We start from the raw sequence: 18,822 nt of genomic DNA on the forward strand, positions 1-18,822 counted from the left end.
CCCCCGGCCTCGGGCAGGACCCTACAAACGGGCTCCCCTTGAGAAGCCTTTTCCATTACTCTGCTTAAAAGTAGGAACTTGCGCTGACGGCTGGGGGACTGACTCCTCTTGTCCCTGAGTCTGGATGATTCCATTCCCACTGTCATCAGGAAGCTTCCTGCAAGCCGGTTCATCCCTCTTCTCTGGCACTCACTGGGTTTTGCTGTATCCCCTGCTCACTTCGGGGCCCTCCTTGGGGTGGGGTGGGGGAACTCTGCACCCCACAGGGTAGGGGACGTCCCTCCCTTCACGCCCATCCCCAGCATGTGCAGCACCTCTAACCTCTTCACTCGTATTCTACTACTTGGCGTGAGACTGCAGAGCTCGTGGTTGGATTTGAGGTTAGAGCTGCAAGTGCCTTGTGGCCAAGCCATCCTAAAATCCTTGGGGTGCCACGCCATTCCGGAGGCTCCCAGGGCTGTTCTGTCCGGGAGGCTCCTCAGTGTGCTCTTAGAAAGCCACAAGCTTGCTTTGAGCGCGCCCTCAAGTCTATTAAACCGACGGCTAGTCCTGCGCCTTGTTTGCTAGTTTCAGTACCAGCAAGCCATGTGCCACACAGCTATTAGGACAACAGAAAAGCATCGGGTGAATGAGTGAGACCAGTGGGCCTAGCTTTTCGCCCCGTGACACTGCCGAGAGCGCACTGGGCGGAGACAGCCGCTGGCTGTGTCCCTGCTGCGAGGCCCGTGATAATGGAGCGCGTCCCCTACATGACCCCCCGTCTCGCCCTCCCTCAGAGTGCAGAACAGATCGCCGCGCTGTGTAGGGGTTTCGGCGACACGCAGAGCGACGGCATGGAAGGGCCTCGGGGGCCTCGGGACCCACCTCCGCGGCCGCTGGCTCGCCACCTCTCCGATGCAGATCGCCTCCGAAAAGTCATCCAGGAGCTGATGGACACGGAGAAGTCCTACGTGAAGGTAACGGAGGGGGCCCGTGTTCTTCCCTGCTCGGTCTCCCCGGGGGTGGCCAGCTGTGTGTCGGCAGGGCTCCCCGGAACCCCAGCACTCGTGCTTGAGCTGCCTGCTCCTGGAAGCAGCGGATTGCTGCCCAGGGGGCGGGGGGCGAGAGGGCCCACAAGCCGAGAGGGCTTGGGAGAATCCGTGCTCGGCTCACTGCGTTACCAAGGTAGCTTTTGCTGTGGAAACAGATGTTCTGGTTTGTCACCTGCGCTCTGTGGGAAGGGAGTCTGTAGGGGTTTAGCAGGAGAGCGCTGGAGAGGACTCGAGGGGCTGAGGAACCAGGGAGCGACCTGCTCACAAGCGGCTGCTGGTGCGGCCCCCACAGCTGCCTGGTGGCCGTCGCCGCGCGGGACAGGTCCCACGACGGAGCAGCGGGTCATCCCAGGGCCGCTCCCACCCCGGCACAGAGGGGTGCGTGCCCAGGCACTTCAGTACCCGAAGAATTCCTTTATGTTTCCGAGGACCCCAGTCAGTAGTTTGAGAAACCTCTCCTGAAGGATGCCGGAGCCCGGGAAGACCGGGTTCTTCTGCTTTCCGTGTTTGCTGGAAGCTCGCTGGCTCGGCCGGGGCTGACAGGGGCAGCGGGGCGCAGGGCGGGGGCTGGGAGTCCCACCAGGCTCGGCCCCGGGTGGCGGCCCGGCCTTCGGGGTGCCCTCCACTCCCACCCACACCCGGCTGTCACCTCCTTCCTGCACAAGACAAGTCTCCGCTTCCCCTTCCGTCAGTGTTACCGTCATTTTCTCTGGACTTGACGGGCGGCCTACTCACAGGTAGAACTACCCCGAGCTCCTCCTTTTGGTCCCGAGGGGAGAAAGGAAAGCCGTAGAGTGGACAGTTTCCTTCCATGTCCCGTTACGTCTTGCCCAGTATCTCCTGTGGGGACATGACGTGAACACCAGGGAGCCCAGACTGGGCTTCTGGACCGCCTGTGATCATGATGGCCTTGCCAGAGCAGCTGTGTGCTGTGCGGTGTGAGGCTTCAGAGACCCTCCGGCCGCGTGAGGGAGGCTGGACACGAGCTTTTACCCGCAGAGGCGAGGGCGGAATTCAGACTCCCTACCGCTCCTGTCGGTGGGGTCCTCCCGTACCATTCGGCCACCCGGCACCGGGCCGGTGGTTTCACCGAGGTGCTGGCGGAGGACTGAGGTGGACGTTCTGGGCGAGCTAGACAGAGAGGACCCTGCGCCCTGCAAGAACCCTGCGCTTTGTTTTCTTAGGGCTGCAGCTGTCCGGCCCCGCGGCGCGGCGCCGCGCCCACCTGCTCGTGGTGCGTAAGTCCTGAGCAGCCCCCGCCGGCACGAGGAAGGAGGGCAGCCCGTCCCTGGCTCTGACCAAATAACCAGCACCGGGTGCCTCTTGTGATTGACACACACACCATTTCTATTTTGTCGTTTCTTTTTGTGGCTGACATTTAACACGGGATTTTACCTCTTGTTCATCTAACCTTGATCCCTGCATGCAACTTGGAACTGTCAGCGTTGGTGTGTTCGCTGAGACACGGTTCAGTAGCTTCTCGCATCTCCCTGCTCTGAAGCAGTCGCCGTGGAAGGTGGTGAGGGAGGGAAGGCCAGGGAGCTTTTCGTTGCGACACAGGAAAAGGCATCACAGGCCTGTCCACTTGTTCCGGGACCTACGCTGGAAGGTTCTGGAGGCTTCGGCTCTTACAAAGCTCTTCAGGTCTAGATTTCTCCCCTGTGAAATGAGGGAGCAAAGTAGTGGACTTTGTAATCAATTACCTCTGGCATTTTCATACTGAAAATTCTTCAGAATAAATAAGAAGGAAAAAACCTTTCCTATTACAAGATTATATCCTGGTCTTGGCTTCAGATTATTAAATCAACCCTTTATCTAAAGAGTTTTATAAACACCGTCCACTCCCACTATTCCGCACTGCTGGAGCCCGGTTTACTGGAGACTCCAATACGGCCTAGATTATAAACATCATGCCTGCTCTTAATCCTTGGACGTTTTTTCTTGCATTCGGATACGGGAGCTTGAAGTTCTGCTCATGCGTCAACCCCGAAGTTGAGGAGCTTCCCAGATCTTGTCCCGTCCCTCTCAGCTCCACGGTGGGGCCGGGCCATGCTCGCTGAGGCAGAGGAGGAAGCGGGGTGAGCTGGCCGGGGGGGTCACGCCCGACAGACGTGCGCACCAGAACTCACCTTCTCGCAGGGAGATGAATGCTCCCGCTGCATCGGCCACGGAGGGAGCCTGGCTCTGCCACCGGCTGTCCAAGCCGGATAGGCGACCCGGCTGCTGAGTGCACTGTGCCGTTAGCCTCTGTGAATTAGGTCAGAAATGACAGGAACCGCCCTCAGGGTCGTGAATTTCAACCAGACTTGAAATCCGTCATTCCCGGTGGGAGTCTGGAGCTGTGGTCAGGGCTGCTGGAAACTCTTGGGTATTTCGGAGACACACGTGATAAAGATTCTCTTCTTCCGTCTTCCAGGATCTGAGCTGCCTCTTTGAACTATACTTGGTGCCACTTCAAAATGAGACCTTTCTCACCCAAGATGAGGTAATCCGTCCCCTTCCCCCTGTGCACTGACACACAGGTTGGTCTGTTTGCCTGTGAGTGGACCTCCCCGGAGGTTCTGTCTGCTGATCCCCCAAGAACACCAGGACTAAAGGGTTGTCGGAGGGACCCAGGCGTGGCCTCCGTCACGTGAGGCTCAGTGGCAGGAGTCCACCTGCGCAGGACAGTCAGTGTCCTTTTAGTAGAAGAAAGTGTGGTCAAAAGTCACTCTTTAATTCATGGCTTGTTAATGTTAAATCTCAGTAATTAGCTCTTTGCTGCTGCCTTCCATTTTTCGCCAGTTTGAATCCTGAAAATGTTACATCCATTTATAAGGTTAAGAATTACTAGAACCAGAGCTGTAAAAACTCTGTGCATAAACTGTGTCACGGAGTGAATATGCTGCCTTCTTTGAAGGATTTACTTCCGTCTGCTGCTTCCTGGTGAACAGCTTGGGATTTGCCTGTGTGTCTGGGTGTTAGAGGGGTCTCTGGGTCTTCATTGCTGATACCCTCTTTCCGATCCCGGCCTTCATATAGATGGAGTCCCTTTTTGGAAGTTTGCCAGAGATGCTTGAATTTCAAAAGGTGTTTCTGGAGACTCTGGAGGATGGGATTTCAGCATCCTCGGACTTCAGCAGCCTTGAGACTCCCTCACAGTTCAGAGTAAGTATTTTGGACTTCGGCTTACGGCAAAAATAAATGGGTAGAGTGCAGAACTCTCCCTTGAAAAAGAAATTGCTGTCCCTTGCCCGTAGACAAGGTAAATTTAGTGCTTTCATTGCGCTGTTTTCCTCTGGCAGGTGGTAAAAGCCGGCCATGTTTGTATCTTGAGTGGTTCTGGTAGTCAGAGTCTGGGTGGCACAATTCGTGTAGAGTCTGCCTGGTGGCTGAGCACGTCCACCCCACTGTTTGCTCAGATCTGCTGAACGATACGTAGGGAGTTTGCTCGAAGCAGGAGCACCTACCCTGCATCTAATCTCGCATCTTCATGGTCATGTGACGCTGGAATGAAAAGCATCGGTCAGTGGTTCTTCGATGGAGCCCTGTTTCCAACGTGAGCATCAGTGACTAGTGAGGAGCCCCTCCAGGGGAGGAAAGGTGCAAGACAGTGGAAAGGGGACAGGGCAGGATACAGTCGAGAGCATCCGTCCCAAGTAATGCTTGATTGATTATCCTCCCAGATCGTTCATATCCCACGTTATCAGATGTATTTTTGTCGAACTTTCTTTCTTGTCCTTTGCCCGTGGTGTCAGCTCTGCTGCCAGAAGGCTTTCAGTCAAACTCAAGATCTGCTAGGGGGATGCCAGGCTGTTCTCTGCCTGCTGTGGAAATGGGGCAGTCCTGGCTTTATTTCATTTGGTGATTTCTCTGAGGCATTAGTGCTCTGGTATCTGAAAGACAGATGCCATGGATGCGCCAAAGTAGTCAGATGCCACACCAGAGCCAGCGGACCCCGATTAAACCATGTCCAATGTGACTTTTCCTTCCCCTCCTAGAAATTGCTGTTTTCCCTTGGAGGCTCTTTCCTTTATTACGCGGACCATTTTAAACTCTACAGCGGATTCTGTGCTAATCATATTAAAGTACAGAAGGTTCTAGAGCGAGGTAAGTTGCTCATACCTTTATAGCTGTGTTTTTTTTTTTTTTTTTTAGTTGTTAACAGTAAATTTGCATTTAATAAGTGGGGATAAGTACAGTTTTAATGGATCATGCTCTGTTCTTGACCTTTAAATTGACAGGCAGTAGGGGAAAAATTCTTAGTTTATTTCAGTTTATTGGTAACAGTGAACACGTGTCCTCAGAGCAGAGATGTTTCTCTGCTTTGTGTCACTCTGCTGTTAAATTACCTCTGGCTTCTTTTTTTTTTTCGGCCACACTCCTTGATCTGAAACCCAGGAACCGTACGCTGCTGTTTTCTTCCTTTCTCGCTAACCTCCTTAGGCCCGAGGAAGCCCATGGATGCAACGAGCACGTTCACAAGCAGGGCGGTAACTAGAGTTAAAGCCGCTTTGACGGAGCCGGGCAAACACTCACACCTAGTGGCCCACATCCTGTCCCTGAGGCACCCTTCGCCTCTCCGTTCTTACCATCTTCTTTCGTTGGCTTTAACTGAAGCCTTTCGTTTTCTTGACGCCCAGGGAGGCCCGTTGGGTGGACCTCACCCTCTCCGGGTGCGAGGTGGCCCGCGGGGGGTGGGGGGGGCACGGAGCGCCTGGGCTTTCAGTAACGGCCTGTCGGCCCAGCCTGGCGCTGGATTCGGGGGTTGCTGAGAGCCGTGACCTTGTTCAGCTGCCCGCGGGTTGTAGGGAGCTTTGCGACGTGCGGTTCGTCTGCTTCTGTCACACCCCAGCCAGGAATGCCGCCTCGCCGGAAGCGATTCTGTCCCTGAGGCTGCTTTCCGTGGCCACACACCTGAGATGAAAGTTCTCCAATCTGCCGCCCCCAGAAGGCGTTTTTCTGTCCCCTTCTTGGGCATTCTCGTCTGTGGTGGCGGGGCCAGGAGCAGGCAAACTCAGGGCCGCGGGCACAGGGCGGCAGGGGTGCGGTGTGCAGGGCGCGGGCTCCGGCGCCGGAAGGCGGCTCAGGGAAGTGCACGTGAGCCTCAGGGTCGTCGGAACGTCTCGAGAAGCGGTCACCGGGCCGCCCCTGTTCTCTCAGTCGCTCACGGGAACCGGGGAGCGAGACGCGAACCTGCCGAAGCTGCCTCTGTTTCTGGGACGCAAACGACTTCCCCTGGGACTTGAGCGCCTTCTTTAGAAAGACAGGGCTTCGTGCCTTCTGTCCCACGATGATTTGCCGGCTGTCCCGAAGCCAGGGAACCTGGGCGCTCTCCTGTGACAGTGGCCGATGTCTGGGGAGAGGTCTCTGTTTGAACTTTTTTAGTTGCATCAACTAAATTCCAAGCGCCTTCCTCTGTTGTCATTATAGGCTCTATCTGAAGGTCGCCCTTCAGTGTTTCCCTCTCAGAACCAGGCACAGTCTCTCCACAGGACCGACCTGGAAGGCGAGTGGAGGGTTACCCAGCACTCAGAGCCTTCAGCCCATTCCACTGATGCCACGCTGCCATTTGGTTTAAGTCTGGGTATTTACAGTATCGTAGAAGGACAGGCTCAAGGTTAAGAAACGGTCTCGAAGTGCCTCAAGTGAACAAGCCCCAGCCAAAATCTGTCTCCTCTACTTTTGCTTAAACAGAGATGTGACTCCCGTTGGCATTTCCTCTAGGAGCACCTTCGTACTGACAGTAAAATTAAAGCACACCAGTGCTTCGCTCAGTTCTGAAGGATCATCTCAGCAGCCACTTTGGTCACATTCAAAATGGTACCACATGTCCTAGGAGTTGTAGGTTTTTGCCTTTGTGACAAAACCCCAAATAAGGGTGTGGTTCATTCAGATTGGCTGAATTCCAAACAGATGGCCGACCAGTGTCAGCAGGTGGCATCCAGAGTAGCCACTGGTAGATGTACCATTGGCACTCTCAACACGAACAGGGTGGGGTCCTGGGTGTCCCCTGGATAACGTCAGACGCTGGACGCAGGTCGCTTTCCCTGCCCGTAGCGGTCCGAAGGTCACATCCGGTGAGCTGGACTGCTCAGAGCTGTGGAGGGGAGGGCTGCAGTGCTTACCGATTTGTTCTGCAAGAAAACAAGATAGCCCCTTGTGCATAGAATAAGTAACAATCTGTGCGAGGACGGTGGGGGAAAATGACTCGTTTAATTTGCTATATGATTCTTTTGCAGGGTAGGTGTAGGGTCTGGATAAGACTGTTTTGTGGCTTTAGGAACTGGTTGAAACTCACTTCTTAGGCACCTCTCACCATCTCTCGGGCTTGCATGTGAATATGCCTATAAAATCAGACATTCCTACATTTCAGCTTGGTGTTCCTCTTTGGTGTGAGGACTGTACTATTTAGACAGCCTCGTAAGTTCCCTCTTTTCATGGGATTTGCACCCCCCCCAACTCTGACGCTGAATCCATGTTGACAGCTGGGTGCCTGACCCACGGAAGCATTTGGGTTTTCCTAAAGAATGGCATTAGGATGACTGTGGAAGTGGATGGTCTGTGACTCCATTAAAAACTGAAGGAAATAGGGTTTAATTTCTCCGGCTGTGCTCTTCTAAGGGTCTGTTATCCCCCTGCTTGTAGCTAAAACCGATAAAGCCTTCAAGGCTTTTCTGGATGCCCGGAATCCCACCAAGCAGCATTCCTCCACCCTGGAGTCCTACCTCATCAAGCCCGTTCAGAGGGTGCTCAAGTACCCTCTGCTGCTCAAGGAGCTTGTGTCACTGACGGACCAGGAGAGCGAGGAGCACTACCACCTGACAGGTAAGAAGACAGGCTGCGGACGACTGTGACTGCAGCCACCCGCTGAGCCTGCCAGGCCCCTCTTCCCTTCCCGGCTTCGTTTCAAATTCCCAGACCTGCCTCAGGACTACGGTTCTTCAGCTTAGATATCATTTTAGTACGTGCACAGAGCTACTAGGTATATGGCCATCCCTCCAGATGGACAGAATACTTGGGCAAAATTATGTCCTCAGAGGAGCCCCAAACCCCTCTGGTGGGGAGATTCCATTTTCGTTTTTCAAAGAACGTATTTGGGCTCAGAGAGATGAAATCCGTTACTTTGGGTCTCTTCGGTTAGCAAAACAGTGCTGCTGGAACCGAAAATGGGGCCTATTTTCCTGCCACCTTGCGAGGTTGTGTGTTGCGCGCTGCCCAGTGCTGCTGATCGAATCCATTGGGTGAGGCTCCACCTTGTGGGGACTTGAGGGCAGAGCCCAGCTCCACAACCCAGCTCCCAGCGACAGGTTCTGCTTTCCAGTCCAGGCTGATGTGTCTTCTTTTGCAACCCCAGAAATTATGGGCCTAAGATACAATTTGTCAAATACACAGAGCCCCTCAGTTTGAGATGAAGAAGAGTATCCCCTAAAGGGATGCTGTGTTTGCATCAGAGATACAGTGATTTGTTCTCTGCATGTGAAAACTAGGTGGTCTACCTGTAATAAAATACCTGGGTAGAGTAACAAATTTTTTAATAAGTATTAGTAGTACTGAATAATAAACACTGAAAAGAGTTTCAGTTAAACTGGCTCTTGTTTCTATGACAAGCATACTTTTGTATCATAAGTAACAAAGACAAATTTTTTTTTTACATGGAAGTTAAATTCTACAAGTAAATGATACAAATTATGATTAGTATTCAAATAATGTGAAAAGATCCTTTTTCCTCAAGATGATGTTTAAATGGGTATATTTAAAATTGCCTTCCAAACTTGCCTCCAAACTGAATTAAAATACTGAATCAGGAGAACAAAATAACGAAAAATACTAAATTTATAGGTAACCTGAAATTTTGCTTTTTGACTTTTACAAAATCGTTTTGTCCCTCACATGCCCAAGTAGAAAGTTATAAATAAGCACCGTGTATAAATACCACCAGTTGCTGTGGTCATTAGGGGCATTTACAGAGACATTAGTAAGTTCTTGGCTAACAAACTGTTGTTCATGGTTCCAGTCTTTGGCCTGGGAGGAGAGGCAGAATTTAAGGGCAGGTATTCGATAGCCAGTCAGTCTTGGGTTTCAGTTTTGGCTCTACTCCTTATTTCTCTCTTTAGAAGTCTAGCACAATACTTAACCCCTCTGCACCTCAGTTTCCTCATCTGTGAAATGGGATTGATTACAGCTCCTACAGTCATTGAGTTACTGTGGGGATGAAATGAGATGATTAAAATAAACCACCCATTATAGTACCTGCCAAATAGAAGGTGCTCGATCAGCGTTAGCTGTTCTTATTAGTGATACTTTTTACCTGTGTTTTGCCTCATTTCAAAGAGACCTGGAGGTGGGAGATTGTCCTATTGTTCTTCATTATAATGACTGGATTGCAGTGGGCTGCGTGAGCCATGCCTGAGTAACGCTTCGGTTAGTAAGAACTGGTCTTGAATCTGGCTTGAATCTTGAGCTTTTTCATTACGGCTTTTGGTAGGACTTAAACAAAATTTATAAAATAATGATTTTATATTTTTCAGAGGCACTAAAGGCAATGGAAAAAGTAGCCAGCCACATCAATGAGATGCAAAAGATCTACGAGGATTACGGGACCGTGTTCGACCAGCTGGTGGCAGAGCAGAGTGGAACAGAGAAGGAGGTCAGTGGCACTGCCGGATTCCGAGAGGCTTAAGTGCATTTGTTCACTGCGTCCGTCCATAGGCGATCTCCAAACGAGGCCACCGTGTTCGGGCTCTCCTAGACGAGAATATGCCTAAAATTTTTTTTGATCTTAATGCTTGCAGTAAACCAAACCATTTAAGTATAAACGGAACATAAAATTCATTATACTGGTTTAAGAATGTAACCTTATGTCACCTTAACATTGTACAAAAAGAAAACAAGAAATATCACTAAGCTTATGTCCCTACTCCCCACTCCCTTTCCATGGGGCGTGAGGCAAGACTTGGCCCAGAGGTGGGCGCGTACCTGGAAAGCACGAGCTGACGGGAGGATGAATACAGGAAGTGGGGTCAGCAGGTAGAAAGAACCGGATATCTGACATCGGTGGCTACCTCCTTACTTACAGAACTAGTTTAAGTGGAATTTGACAATTTCTATTTTTTTCTTTTCTGGTTAATTACTAAATTAGAATCTTGAGCTTTTCAAGTCTACATGTAAGAAGACGTAGTTTCAGTAGAGAAAGGCAAGAACAGAAAACAACTGGAGTTTAATTTTTTGTGACAGTTTCAGTGTTGGTACTTTTATCTTTGCAGGCCCCGTGTAGTTTATGGATCGGGGTGGTGACACTTTGGATGGACCTCAATGTCCATTTACATATAATGTGTGCACTGAACCAAAATGCCTTTCTACTTATGTTGTTTTTCAAAGTTCGATGCTTTGCTCATATTTTCAAAATCTATACTATTTAAAGGCCCCATGTTTACGGGGGCCGTAAGAATCACATTGAATGTACTTGGAATCCCCACATATACATATGTGATTCACTGTCCAACATGAGACAACCTACCCCTGGGGTCTCCCTGTCTTCATCTCCCGTTTTTATGATACAGGTAACAGAACTTTCCATGGGGGAGCTTCTGATGCACTCTGCAGTTTCCTGGTTGAATCCATTTCTGTCTCTAGGAAAAGCCAGAAAGGACCTTGAACTCACGGTGTTTGGTTAGTATCCCATTTGAAAGAATGTAAACTTAAAAAAGGCTGGTGAAAATGAAGATCTTTCTAGACCCACCAGTCCAGCTAACTCTGATTTTCAGAAGGAGCTGGAATCATTGCTGTAATGGCTTTTGACTTAACAGAGCCAGCCTCCGACTATTTAAGATGCCGTCGCTCCGCATACTCATTATCTTGTTCTCCCTTCTGCTGGGCTTACTGGTTCTGGCCAAATGTTACAGGAATAGATCTCCCGAGGCTATTTTGAAACCTGCTATCTTAATTGTTTGCTGCATTTCCAAAATGTCTTAATTCTCACTAAGACCGATTATAGACCGTGTATTCTCACCAAGATGAACACCATGTCCTCAGATTTCGATAAAACAAAACAGCGATTTTTAAAAAAATCGCCAAGATCTACTTCAGATGATTGCTTTTAAATAAGTAGGCATTTCTGCATCATTGAAATATCAGAGGAGAGCACCATTTATTCACTCCTGTGCTGGTTTAGTGGGATCTTGGAGCTTCGTAAGTTCGAAGAGCTTTGTTCTATTAAAACATTCTAAGCCATAGTCCAACCTTGGAAGACAGTTTGTACAAAATAATGAAAGACTTTTCTTTTTCTTTTCCTTTCTTTAGTTTTTAAGAGAGCTGTCATACTGGTTTATAAAGAAAACTGCAAACTGAAAAAGAAATTGGTAAGACAAGAAGTACATTTAATTAAAGCTACCTTTTCATGGCTCTGTCCTCCTGTCAGTGTTGGTCTGAGAAGCCCGCTCAGAACCAAGGCCTCACTGGACTAATGGGACTTATTCCCGGGGTGACTAAGCAAACCAGATACTCAGGCTATTATTCTCCCCACAAACAATGTCTGTTTTAAAAGAAGATCTACATCTATAAATTCCCGTGCTGGGGCCTACACACAAAATCAGCTTCCATATCCCTGAAAATGGCCCATGTTTGCTCCATACACGTAAGAGACCACGTAACTTTGGTTTGTTTTCAAACGACTTTTTCCTTAGTTCAAAAAAAAAAAGAAGAAAAAGCTTAGCTGTGGATACCATAAGCCATCAGAGTTATTACTGTTTAGAGGTAATGAGGACACAGAAGGCTTGGTTGTCATTCTTGCTTGGTGTCTAGCAGTCTGTGCTCCCCAGACCACGGCTCTGCCCCAATGCCCCCTTCCCAGCCCCGAGATCTCTGAGAACTGGGACCACTCACACAGATGCAAGGAGCCTCGCACACAGGGAAAACTTCCAAGTTTCCGTTCCCTGCACATCTCCTCTCTGGGTGAGAGCTTGCTCTAACACTTTTCTTGGGGGGCTTTCCTGTTACAGCCCTCAAATTCCCGGCCTGCACACGGCTCTGCCGACTTGGACCCATTTAAATTTCGCTGGTTGATCCCCATATCCGCACTTCAAGTCAGACTGGGGAATACAGCAGGTAATTGTTTCGTGTGGTATGATGCCAGGAAAAAGCATTTTTTTTTTTTTTAAAGGTTTTATATATTTGTCAGAGCACAAGCAGGGGGAGTGGCAGGCAGAGGGAAAGCAGAGGGAGAAGTGGGCTCCCTGCCCAGGAAGGAGCCTGATTCGGGGCTCAGTCCCAGGACCCTGAGATCGTGACCCGAGCCGAAGGCAGACACTTAACTGAGCCACCCAGACGTCCCCAGGAAAAAGCATTTTAATGGGACTTATTTGCATTATGGAATGAAAAACTAGGAAAGAACCTTCAGAATAATTTCTGAATTTTATTTTACAGGCAAAGAAAATAAGGGCAAAAGAGGTTGTTTTGATTTTTTTTTTTACAGACTTTTAGAGAAAGTAAACGCCAAATTTGCCTTTTCTTTGTCAAATACCTCTCTTCATTGTTTCCTTATTTTTACTATCAATGGTTTTCAACATTTTTCCTGCCTAGTATCCTTGATACCCTAAAATACGTTAAAAAAAAGGACCGCAAACTTAAATTTAAAAATTGATATATCAGAAAATTCCTTAAGATTAAGCAGTATTATATGTGATATTAGAAAAACCAACTTTTCCACCTTGGAAAATGTTCAGAGGTCCTTCTAGAATAACCATGTTCTGATGACAGTGCCTCCGGTGACAGGAAGGACCAATAGTCTAAGGCATGCAGTGATGTTCTGGGTCCCTGTTCAGTTTTGTTTTGAAGTGCTTACATTTCCTAAAAGGGGACTGACTTTGGGCTGGCCTGTTTTACCTCAAGTACCTGAGCACATCCTACTGTTCCTTCCCAAGAATACAATGAATGGAATGGGGTTGACAAACAGGATCCATTTAACCTCTTTCCTGGAGAGATGGGATCCAGGGCTAGGGAAGAAAGCACACTGAGGTGGATGGAAAACTACCAGGAAATGTAAAAAGTAACTAAAAAGTATTTAACTTTTGATAACTATTTGTGAAAGTCATACATAGAATGAGGCACAGAAGAAAATGATGAGACTCAGGACAGGAAATATTTGACATGAGTTTCGAACTTCACATCTTTGGCGAAGTTGTAGACCCTTGTTTCCTTTTATACAGGGACAGAAAATAATTCCGTCTGGGAACTCATCCATACGAAGTCGGAAATAGAAGGACGGCCGGAAACCATCTTCCAGCTGTGCTGCAGGTATTACGGACTTCCAAAAATTAAAATCAATGGGAAAAAGACAGAATTGTGCTCTCTTAAAAATGGGAGTTTATTTTTAGTGCTCTCCTGAATTTTGATGACTTCAGGATCACACCCAGCCTCCCCCAAATGGCAGCTGTGTCTGTAGCAGAATACATTGATTAAATATGTATCCAAATCTTAGCGCTCAAAGGCCCTTCAAAAATGATCACTTCTCCTTTTGTAAGTGGAGACCAAGGTACACAGAAGCTTGGTGACTCATGGTCAGTCTGTCCTGAGAGCAGTAATAGGACACTTAAGGACCAGGGGACGTGGACACGAAGCACGAGGACACTCGACATGACTGTTTTCTCTTCTCCCCTCACCAGTGACAATGAGAGCAAAACCAACATCGTCAAGGTGATTCGATCTATTCTGAGGGAGAACTTCAGGCGTCACATCAAGTGTGAATTACCCCTGGAGAAGACCTGTAAGGATCGCCTGGTACCCCTTAAGAACCGAGTTCCTGTTTCAGCCAAGTTAGGTGAGAATTTTGCTGGCCTTGTGTTTATTCAGGAAAACACAAGCTTCTCTGTAAGGATATATGTTTTTGTAATACAGCAGTGAGTCATCACTTTGTAAAGTACCAGGGGGAGCTCTGTAAGCTCTGAACCAGACACCCGAGTACACGGAATGGTGTGTGAAGGTGGTGGCAATTTTATTTCCTTTTAAGAAACTTAAGGGGCACCTGGGTGGCTCAGTTGGGTAAGTGTCTGTCTTTCGCTCAGGTCATGATCCCGGGGCCCTGGGATTGAGCCCCGCGTCGGGCTCCCTGCTCTACGGGGAGCCTGCTTCTCCCTTGCCCTCAGCTGCTCCCCCTACTTGTGCTCTCTTCCTCTCTCAAATACATAAATAAAATCTTAAAAAAAAAAAACAAAAAAAAAAACTTAAAATGCCTCTTGCTCCCAAACCTTGTATAAACTATAACCACTCCCAATTCCAAGTCCTCATTTTACCACCAGCTGACATAGTCTCTTTACTATCTTATCTCTTTCTTCCATTGAGATGTGCAGGAGTCACATAGTCTCTTAGCTTAGCTTGGCTCACTGCAGTACTCCCAGTGCTCTGAACAGCTCAGGCTTCTAGAAAGCCAATACTTGAATTAAAATCAAGAAACCCTATATTCACACCCAGTCAATTAAGTCAGCAAGGAAACACTCCAGATCATGCTTTTCTTAAACTTTCTGCAAAACTTCAGTTAAAATTTTAAATTTTCTGCTTTTAAAATTTCAGTTTAAACCCTCTCTCTGTATTATTTTGTTAATATCTTTGGTCTTGTTTCTTTTCTTCATTGGTCACAGTGTGACCTCCTCTTCAAATTCACTGTATATTTTTTATTTTTTTCCTCTATTGCCAAAATAAGCTGTAGCCATCAAAACTATGCTATTACGGTCTATGGAAACATCACAGCTGAGAGCTCCCCTTTTCTCTTCAACCCAAGAGAAAAGAATTAAACACAGATTATTCCTATTAAATCTCTGAAAGTTGGCTAGAAATTCCAGCAGAGACCATTCTCATGAGTGATGAAGGGCATTTTTCTACTTTTAATGGAGCAGCAAGGGAAATAAGGTGAAAAGGCAGGTGTAGAAATATGGTATAATCTTGGCTGTCCAGTTTCAAAGTACTTTAGTGAAAGAAAGGGACCTAGATTTTATTAGTAGCTAACTTTTTCATTTATCCATTGGCAAAATAAGAATCCTAGCCTTCGTAATAGTTTATAGCTTGTTGTTCTGTCTAAACAATCGAGCTCTGGTAATAGGTCATCTAGCAATGCCCAATCCTCCAACATAAAATTTCAAATAAACGTAAGTAAAAAGTTTCCACACTTGGTAGTATCTGCATGTTTTGGGTGTATGTGTGTCTTTTCTTTTTTCTTTTTTTGCCCAAGCCCCAGGATAGTTGGTAACAGAAGTGAGATGATGTTAAGTCATTAAGATGTTACATCTTATAACGTACTTGATTGCAGAAATGACGCATTGTGGAGTCTGTTTCTCGATCACGAGGGGAAACGCACTTTTCTCATTGCAGCGTCCTCCAGGTCCTTGAAAGTCCTCAAGAATTCCTCCAGCAGCGAGTGGCCCGGCGAGCCCGGCGAGGCCGGCAAGGGCAGCTCCCTGGACTCGGACGAGTGCAGCCTGAGCAGTAGCACCCAGAGCAGCGGCTGCGCCCCAGGCGGGAGCAGGCAGGAGTCCCTGCAACAGCCCCGGCCAGGCCTGGCTGATCTGTCAGACAGTCTCATCAAGGAGAGTGACATTCTGAGCGACGACGAGGACGACTACCATCAGACTCTCAGACGGGGCAGCCCTACCAAAGACATTGAAATTCAGTTCCAGAGGCTGAGAATCTCCGACGGCCCCGATGCAAAGCCAGCTGAACAGCAGCCTGGCACGGAGGGCCGGCCCAGAGGGGAGCAGCCCAAGCTGGTGCGGGGGCACTTCTGCGCCATTAAGCGGAAAGCGAACAGCACCAAGCGGGACAGGGGAACTTTGCTGAAGGCACAGATTCGCCATCAGTCCCTTGACAGTCAGTCTGAAAATGCCAACCTTGATCTCAGTTCTGTTCTCCAGCGAGAGTTCAGTGTCCAGAGTTTAACCTCGGTGGTCAGCGAGGAGTGTTTTTATGAAACCGAGAACCACGGGAAGTTGTAGTGCCGTTTCAATCCAGATGCGGGCTCGACGGCTCGTTTTACTTTGAAACTGGTGGTCAAGTGGAAATGGCAGAAAAACTATTCATTATTGGGTTTTGTGCGGCGTACATTTTCTCCACAAAATAGTTGTAAAGATCTAAGTTATTTTAATTTATTGTAGATCAGAAAACTAGATTGAACTGATCAGAATCTGTAAATTACTTAGTTTATAGCCCTTTTGAGCAGGTATCAAAATGACTTAGGATCCTTAAAAATGCAATCTATTTTAATTTATGTGGAAAAAGTAAGATGGGGGAGTTGTGATTAATAGGTCATTGTTTTTTTTTCCAATCCTCTGGGCATTTTCTTTGAGCTGTTAGTTTTTGCTTTATTTAAAGCATATTTATTTTAATCTGGGTGAGGGGCACAATGTGCAGATCTTTCATTTTTGTAAGGTTGTTAACAGATGCCGTTTATACTGAATATGTCATATCTATGCAGTATATATATTAAAAGAAAGCTTGTACTGTATCTTATTTGATTATATTTATTTTCTCACCAAGCTGTACAGTAAAAGGGAAATAAGTCACATATGGTAATCGTATTTTTATTGTCCTTCTGTAGAAGACAAAAAGTACACATCTGAGCCGCTTAACATTGTGGAAAGCAACATTCGATACGCTCTTAGAGTCTGTCTCTCTCCTTGTCGTCCTCTTTTTCCTGAGTTTTGCTTTTATTTTGTTTGAGTTCTTCTCTGAAATTATAAGCAAAGAGGTGTGGGTCTTCATCACACATTTTTCGGTATACATCACACAGGCTCTTAAAATGTGAAACAGAGAGCTGGCTGGGCCTAAGGGTAGGGTCCACGTCTGCCAACTCTAACAGTTTTCCAGTGCTTTCCACGCGCTGAACTTCAGGGAATAACATTCTGAGGAGAGAAAATAATCCAAATTTTACTTAAGGAATTCCTTAAATCATGATGCTTCCTTCTACTCTCATTTGAAAATGACATCGAGAGGGAGTGGAGGCTGCGGCTGGAGTGTCCTCGGGGCCCCAAGCCAATGGAGAGGGATCTTGATCGTGCCACTAGGCAACAGGTACAAAGGACCACTGAAGGAAGAGCTCATCTGACCTGTGAGGTGTGCCCACAAGGGAAAATACCTGCCAAAGCTCAATCAATACAAGTACCTTTAAGGTAAGTTTAAAGAAACATCCATTCAGTTGTATTCTATAGAAATGTTTGATTTGCCTCATTTTAATATGAAACTTGTCTTACTTCTTGATTCTCTTAGCTTTTGTGACTGTTCACCCCCAAGGAATGACCATTGCAAAGTTCGAAACCAGGTGATGTGAAAATGCAAACAGTTCCCTTTTTTTAGATTTACCTTGCGGCATCTTTACAACTGATTTGAAGTATGTATTTTAAATTTCATCTAACCTAACAGATCACGGTTTTAAAATGAGTAAGAAAACTGACTGACTGAAACGCTGCAAAGCTACACCTGGATTTTATTTCTTTTCTCAACAGTTGGGGACTCTGCGGAGCCTAGAGGTCATGGCCAATGGAAATGGGAGTTTTTCTTACAGGCTGCTGGTCCTCTCAGTAAGGGAATGCATGTTCCCTATGGTGTCGGGTGAGCTGTGATCTTGGAGTTCAGCTTCACAGCAAGGGGGGGGACCGATGTGTGGGTGCATGTGACAGAAGGACACCAACAGGTCAAAGCGGGCACACTCTTTGGGGTCCCTCTCTGCACAAAAGACGGTGTATAGGAGATGAAGGGGCCCATCACTTAGGTTGGAAATGCCGGGGCCAGCTCTGAGGCCCATTCCAGGATTTCCAAAAGTAGAATGTACTTTTTGTGATCCACCCCCCCCCCATGAATCAGGGCCATCATGTACAGCTGTACAAGTCACACCCTGCGTGCAGGGTGAGTGTGAGCTGAAATCCAGTTTGGGTTCTAGTCGTCAAACAAACAGCACACCTCCTGGCTGGGGCTTGCCGCCTACCGGGGGTGGTAACGTAATGCCATCATTCTAACTGGCACCAAGACAGCTGGTGGCATCCGTCACTACTCCGCTCAAGTCTCTGCTCAAGAAGTAGTAACTGGTGAAGTATAAATCCTGGCCTAATTAGAGCCAACAAATGGCAAGACAAGGATTTAACATCAGTCCGCTCAAATCCTCAAGAATGAATTTTGCAGGCTGCAGAGGTTTCGGGATGCAGCTGCCCAGCTGTACCTGAACTAATTTCATGTGCTAAGAAGACACTTCATAGAACCAGAGCAAGAGCGAAGAGATGGGGCTTTATATAAAGGGGAGGTGGGATGAGAAAATGAGAAATGCGTGCCTATGGAGCTGGGCGCCTTTAAACAGCTAAAGTTTGGCCATATTAGATGGCAGCGTTTTAAAAAAACATATCACGCACAGAGCTTCCTGCCTAAGTACTTGGGCCTATTTAAACATTTTCTTGGCTGCCAATGGATAGAAAATATCACTGTGGTCATTTCAGGGCCTCGGGAGGCGCTCGGACCCTAAAGCATCATGTTCTGTCTGGGTTTCCTGACGGTGGCCATGTGTGTGCACAGAGCAGGAAGCAGAGCAGACCGAAGGAGCTCCCCATTACATAAAAACATGCTTGTATGAAGACCTCGTGACGTCTCTTTGGCCGTTCCAACATTATACCTGCTTCCTAGTTCTAAGTGTGTCCTTAAAAGTGATATAGCAAGTTGGTGGGAAGAAGAGCATTAAAAAAACTCAGTATCGGGCGCCTGGGTGGCTCAGTTGGTTATGTGGCTGCCTTCGGCTCGGGTCATGATCTCAGGGGTCCTGGAATCGAGCCCCATGTTGGGGGTT

General features: G+C 47.8%; 2 protein-coding genes across 31 annotated transcripts in view; one reads left to right on the top strand and one right to left on the bottom strand.

Annotated features, from left to right (window-relative positions):
* Positions 1 to 16,500, top strand: part of TIAM2 (TIAM Rac1 associated GEF 2) — a 268,448-nt gene extending 251,948 nt beyond the window's left edge. For all 29 annotated transcript variants that reach the window (XM_064598246.1, XM_064598239.1, XM_064598241.1 and 26 more), the window contains 12 exons: positions 777 to 956; positions 3,448 to 3,516; positions 4,053 to 4,178; positions 5,012 to 5,120; positions 7,659 to 7,838; positions 9,542 to 9,660; positions 10,574 to 10,682; positions 11,313 to 11,371; positions 12,011 to 12,116; positions 13,217 to 13,304; positions 13,673 to 13,827; positions 15,372 to 16,500. In XM_064598246.1, the coding sequence (XP_064454316.1) occupies positions 777 to 956; positions 3,448 to 3,516; positions 4,053 to 4,178; positions 5,012 to 5,120; positions 7,659 to 7,838; positions 9,542 to 9,660; positions 10,574 to 10,682; positions 11,313 to 11,371; positions 12,011 to 12,116; positions 13,217 to 13,304; positions 13,673 to 13,827; positions 15,372 to 15,991 (1,920 nt within the window). In that variant the 3' untranslated portion in view covers positions 15,992 to 16,500. The remainder of the gene's footprint in view (positions 1 to 776; positions 957 to 3,447; positions 3,517 to 4,052; positions 4,179 to 5,011; positions 5,121 to 7,658; positions 7,839 to 9,541; positions 9,661 to 10,573; positions 10,683 to 11,312; positions 11,372 to 12,010; positions 12,117 to 13,216; positions 13,305 to 13,672; positions 13,828 to 15,371) is intronic.
* The window catches only part of TFB1M (transcription factor B1, mitochondrial), a 66,886-nt gene continuing 64,564 nt past the window's right edge, over positions 16,501 to 18,822 (bottom strand). For both annotated transcript variants that reach the window (XM_064598266.1, XM_045865793.3), the window contains exon 7: positions 16,501 to 16,897. In XM_064598266.1, the coding sequence (XP_064454336.1) occupies positions 16,654 to 16,897 (244 nt within the window). In that variant the 3' untranslated portion in view covers positions 16,501 to 16,653. The remainder of the gene's footprint in view (positions 16,898 to 18,822) is intronic.

This window comes from Mirounga angustirostris, unplaced genomic scaffold (assembly GCF_029215605.1).
Source record: "Mirounga angustirostris isolate CCGP_5_RB_7025 unplaced genomic scaffold, mMirAng1.0.hap1 SCAF_8, whole genome shotgun sequence".
In the NCBI taxonomy this organism is placed as follows: Eukaryota; Metazoa; Chordata; class Mammalia; order Carnivora; family Phocidae; genus Mirounga; species Mirounga angustirostris.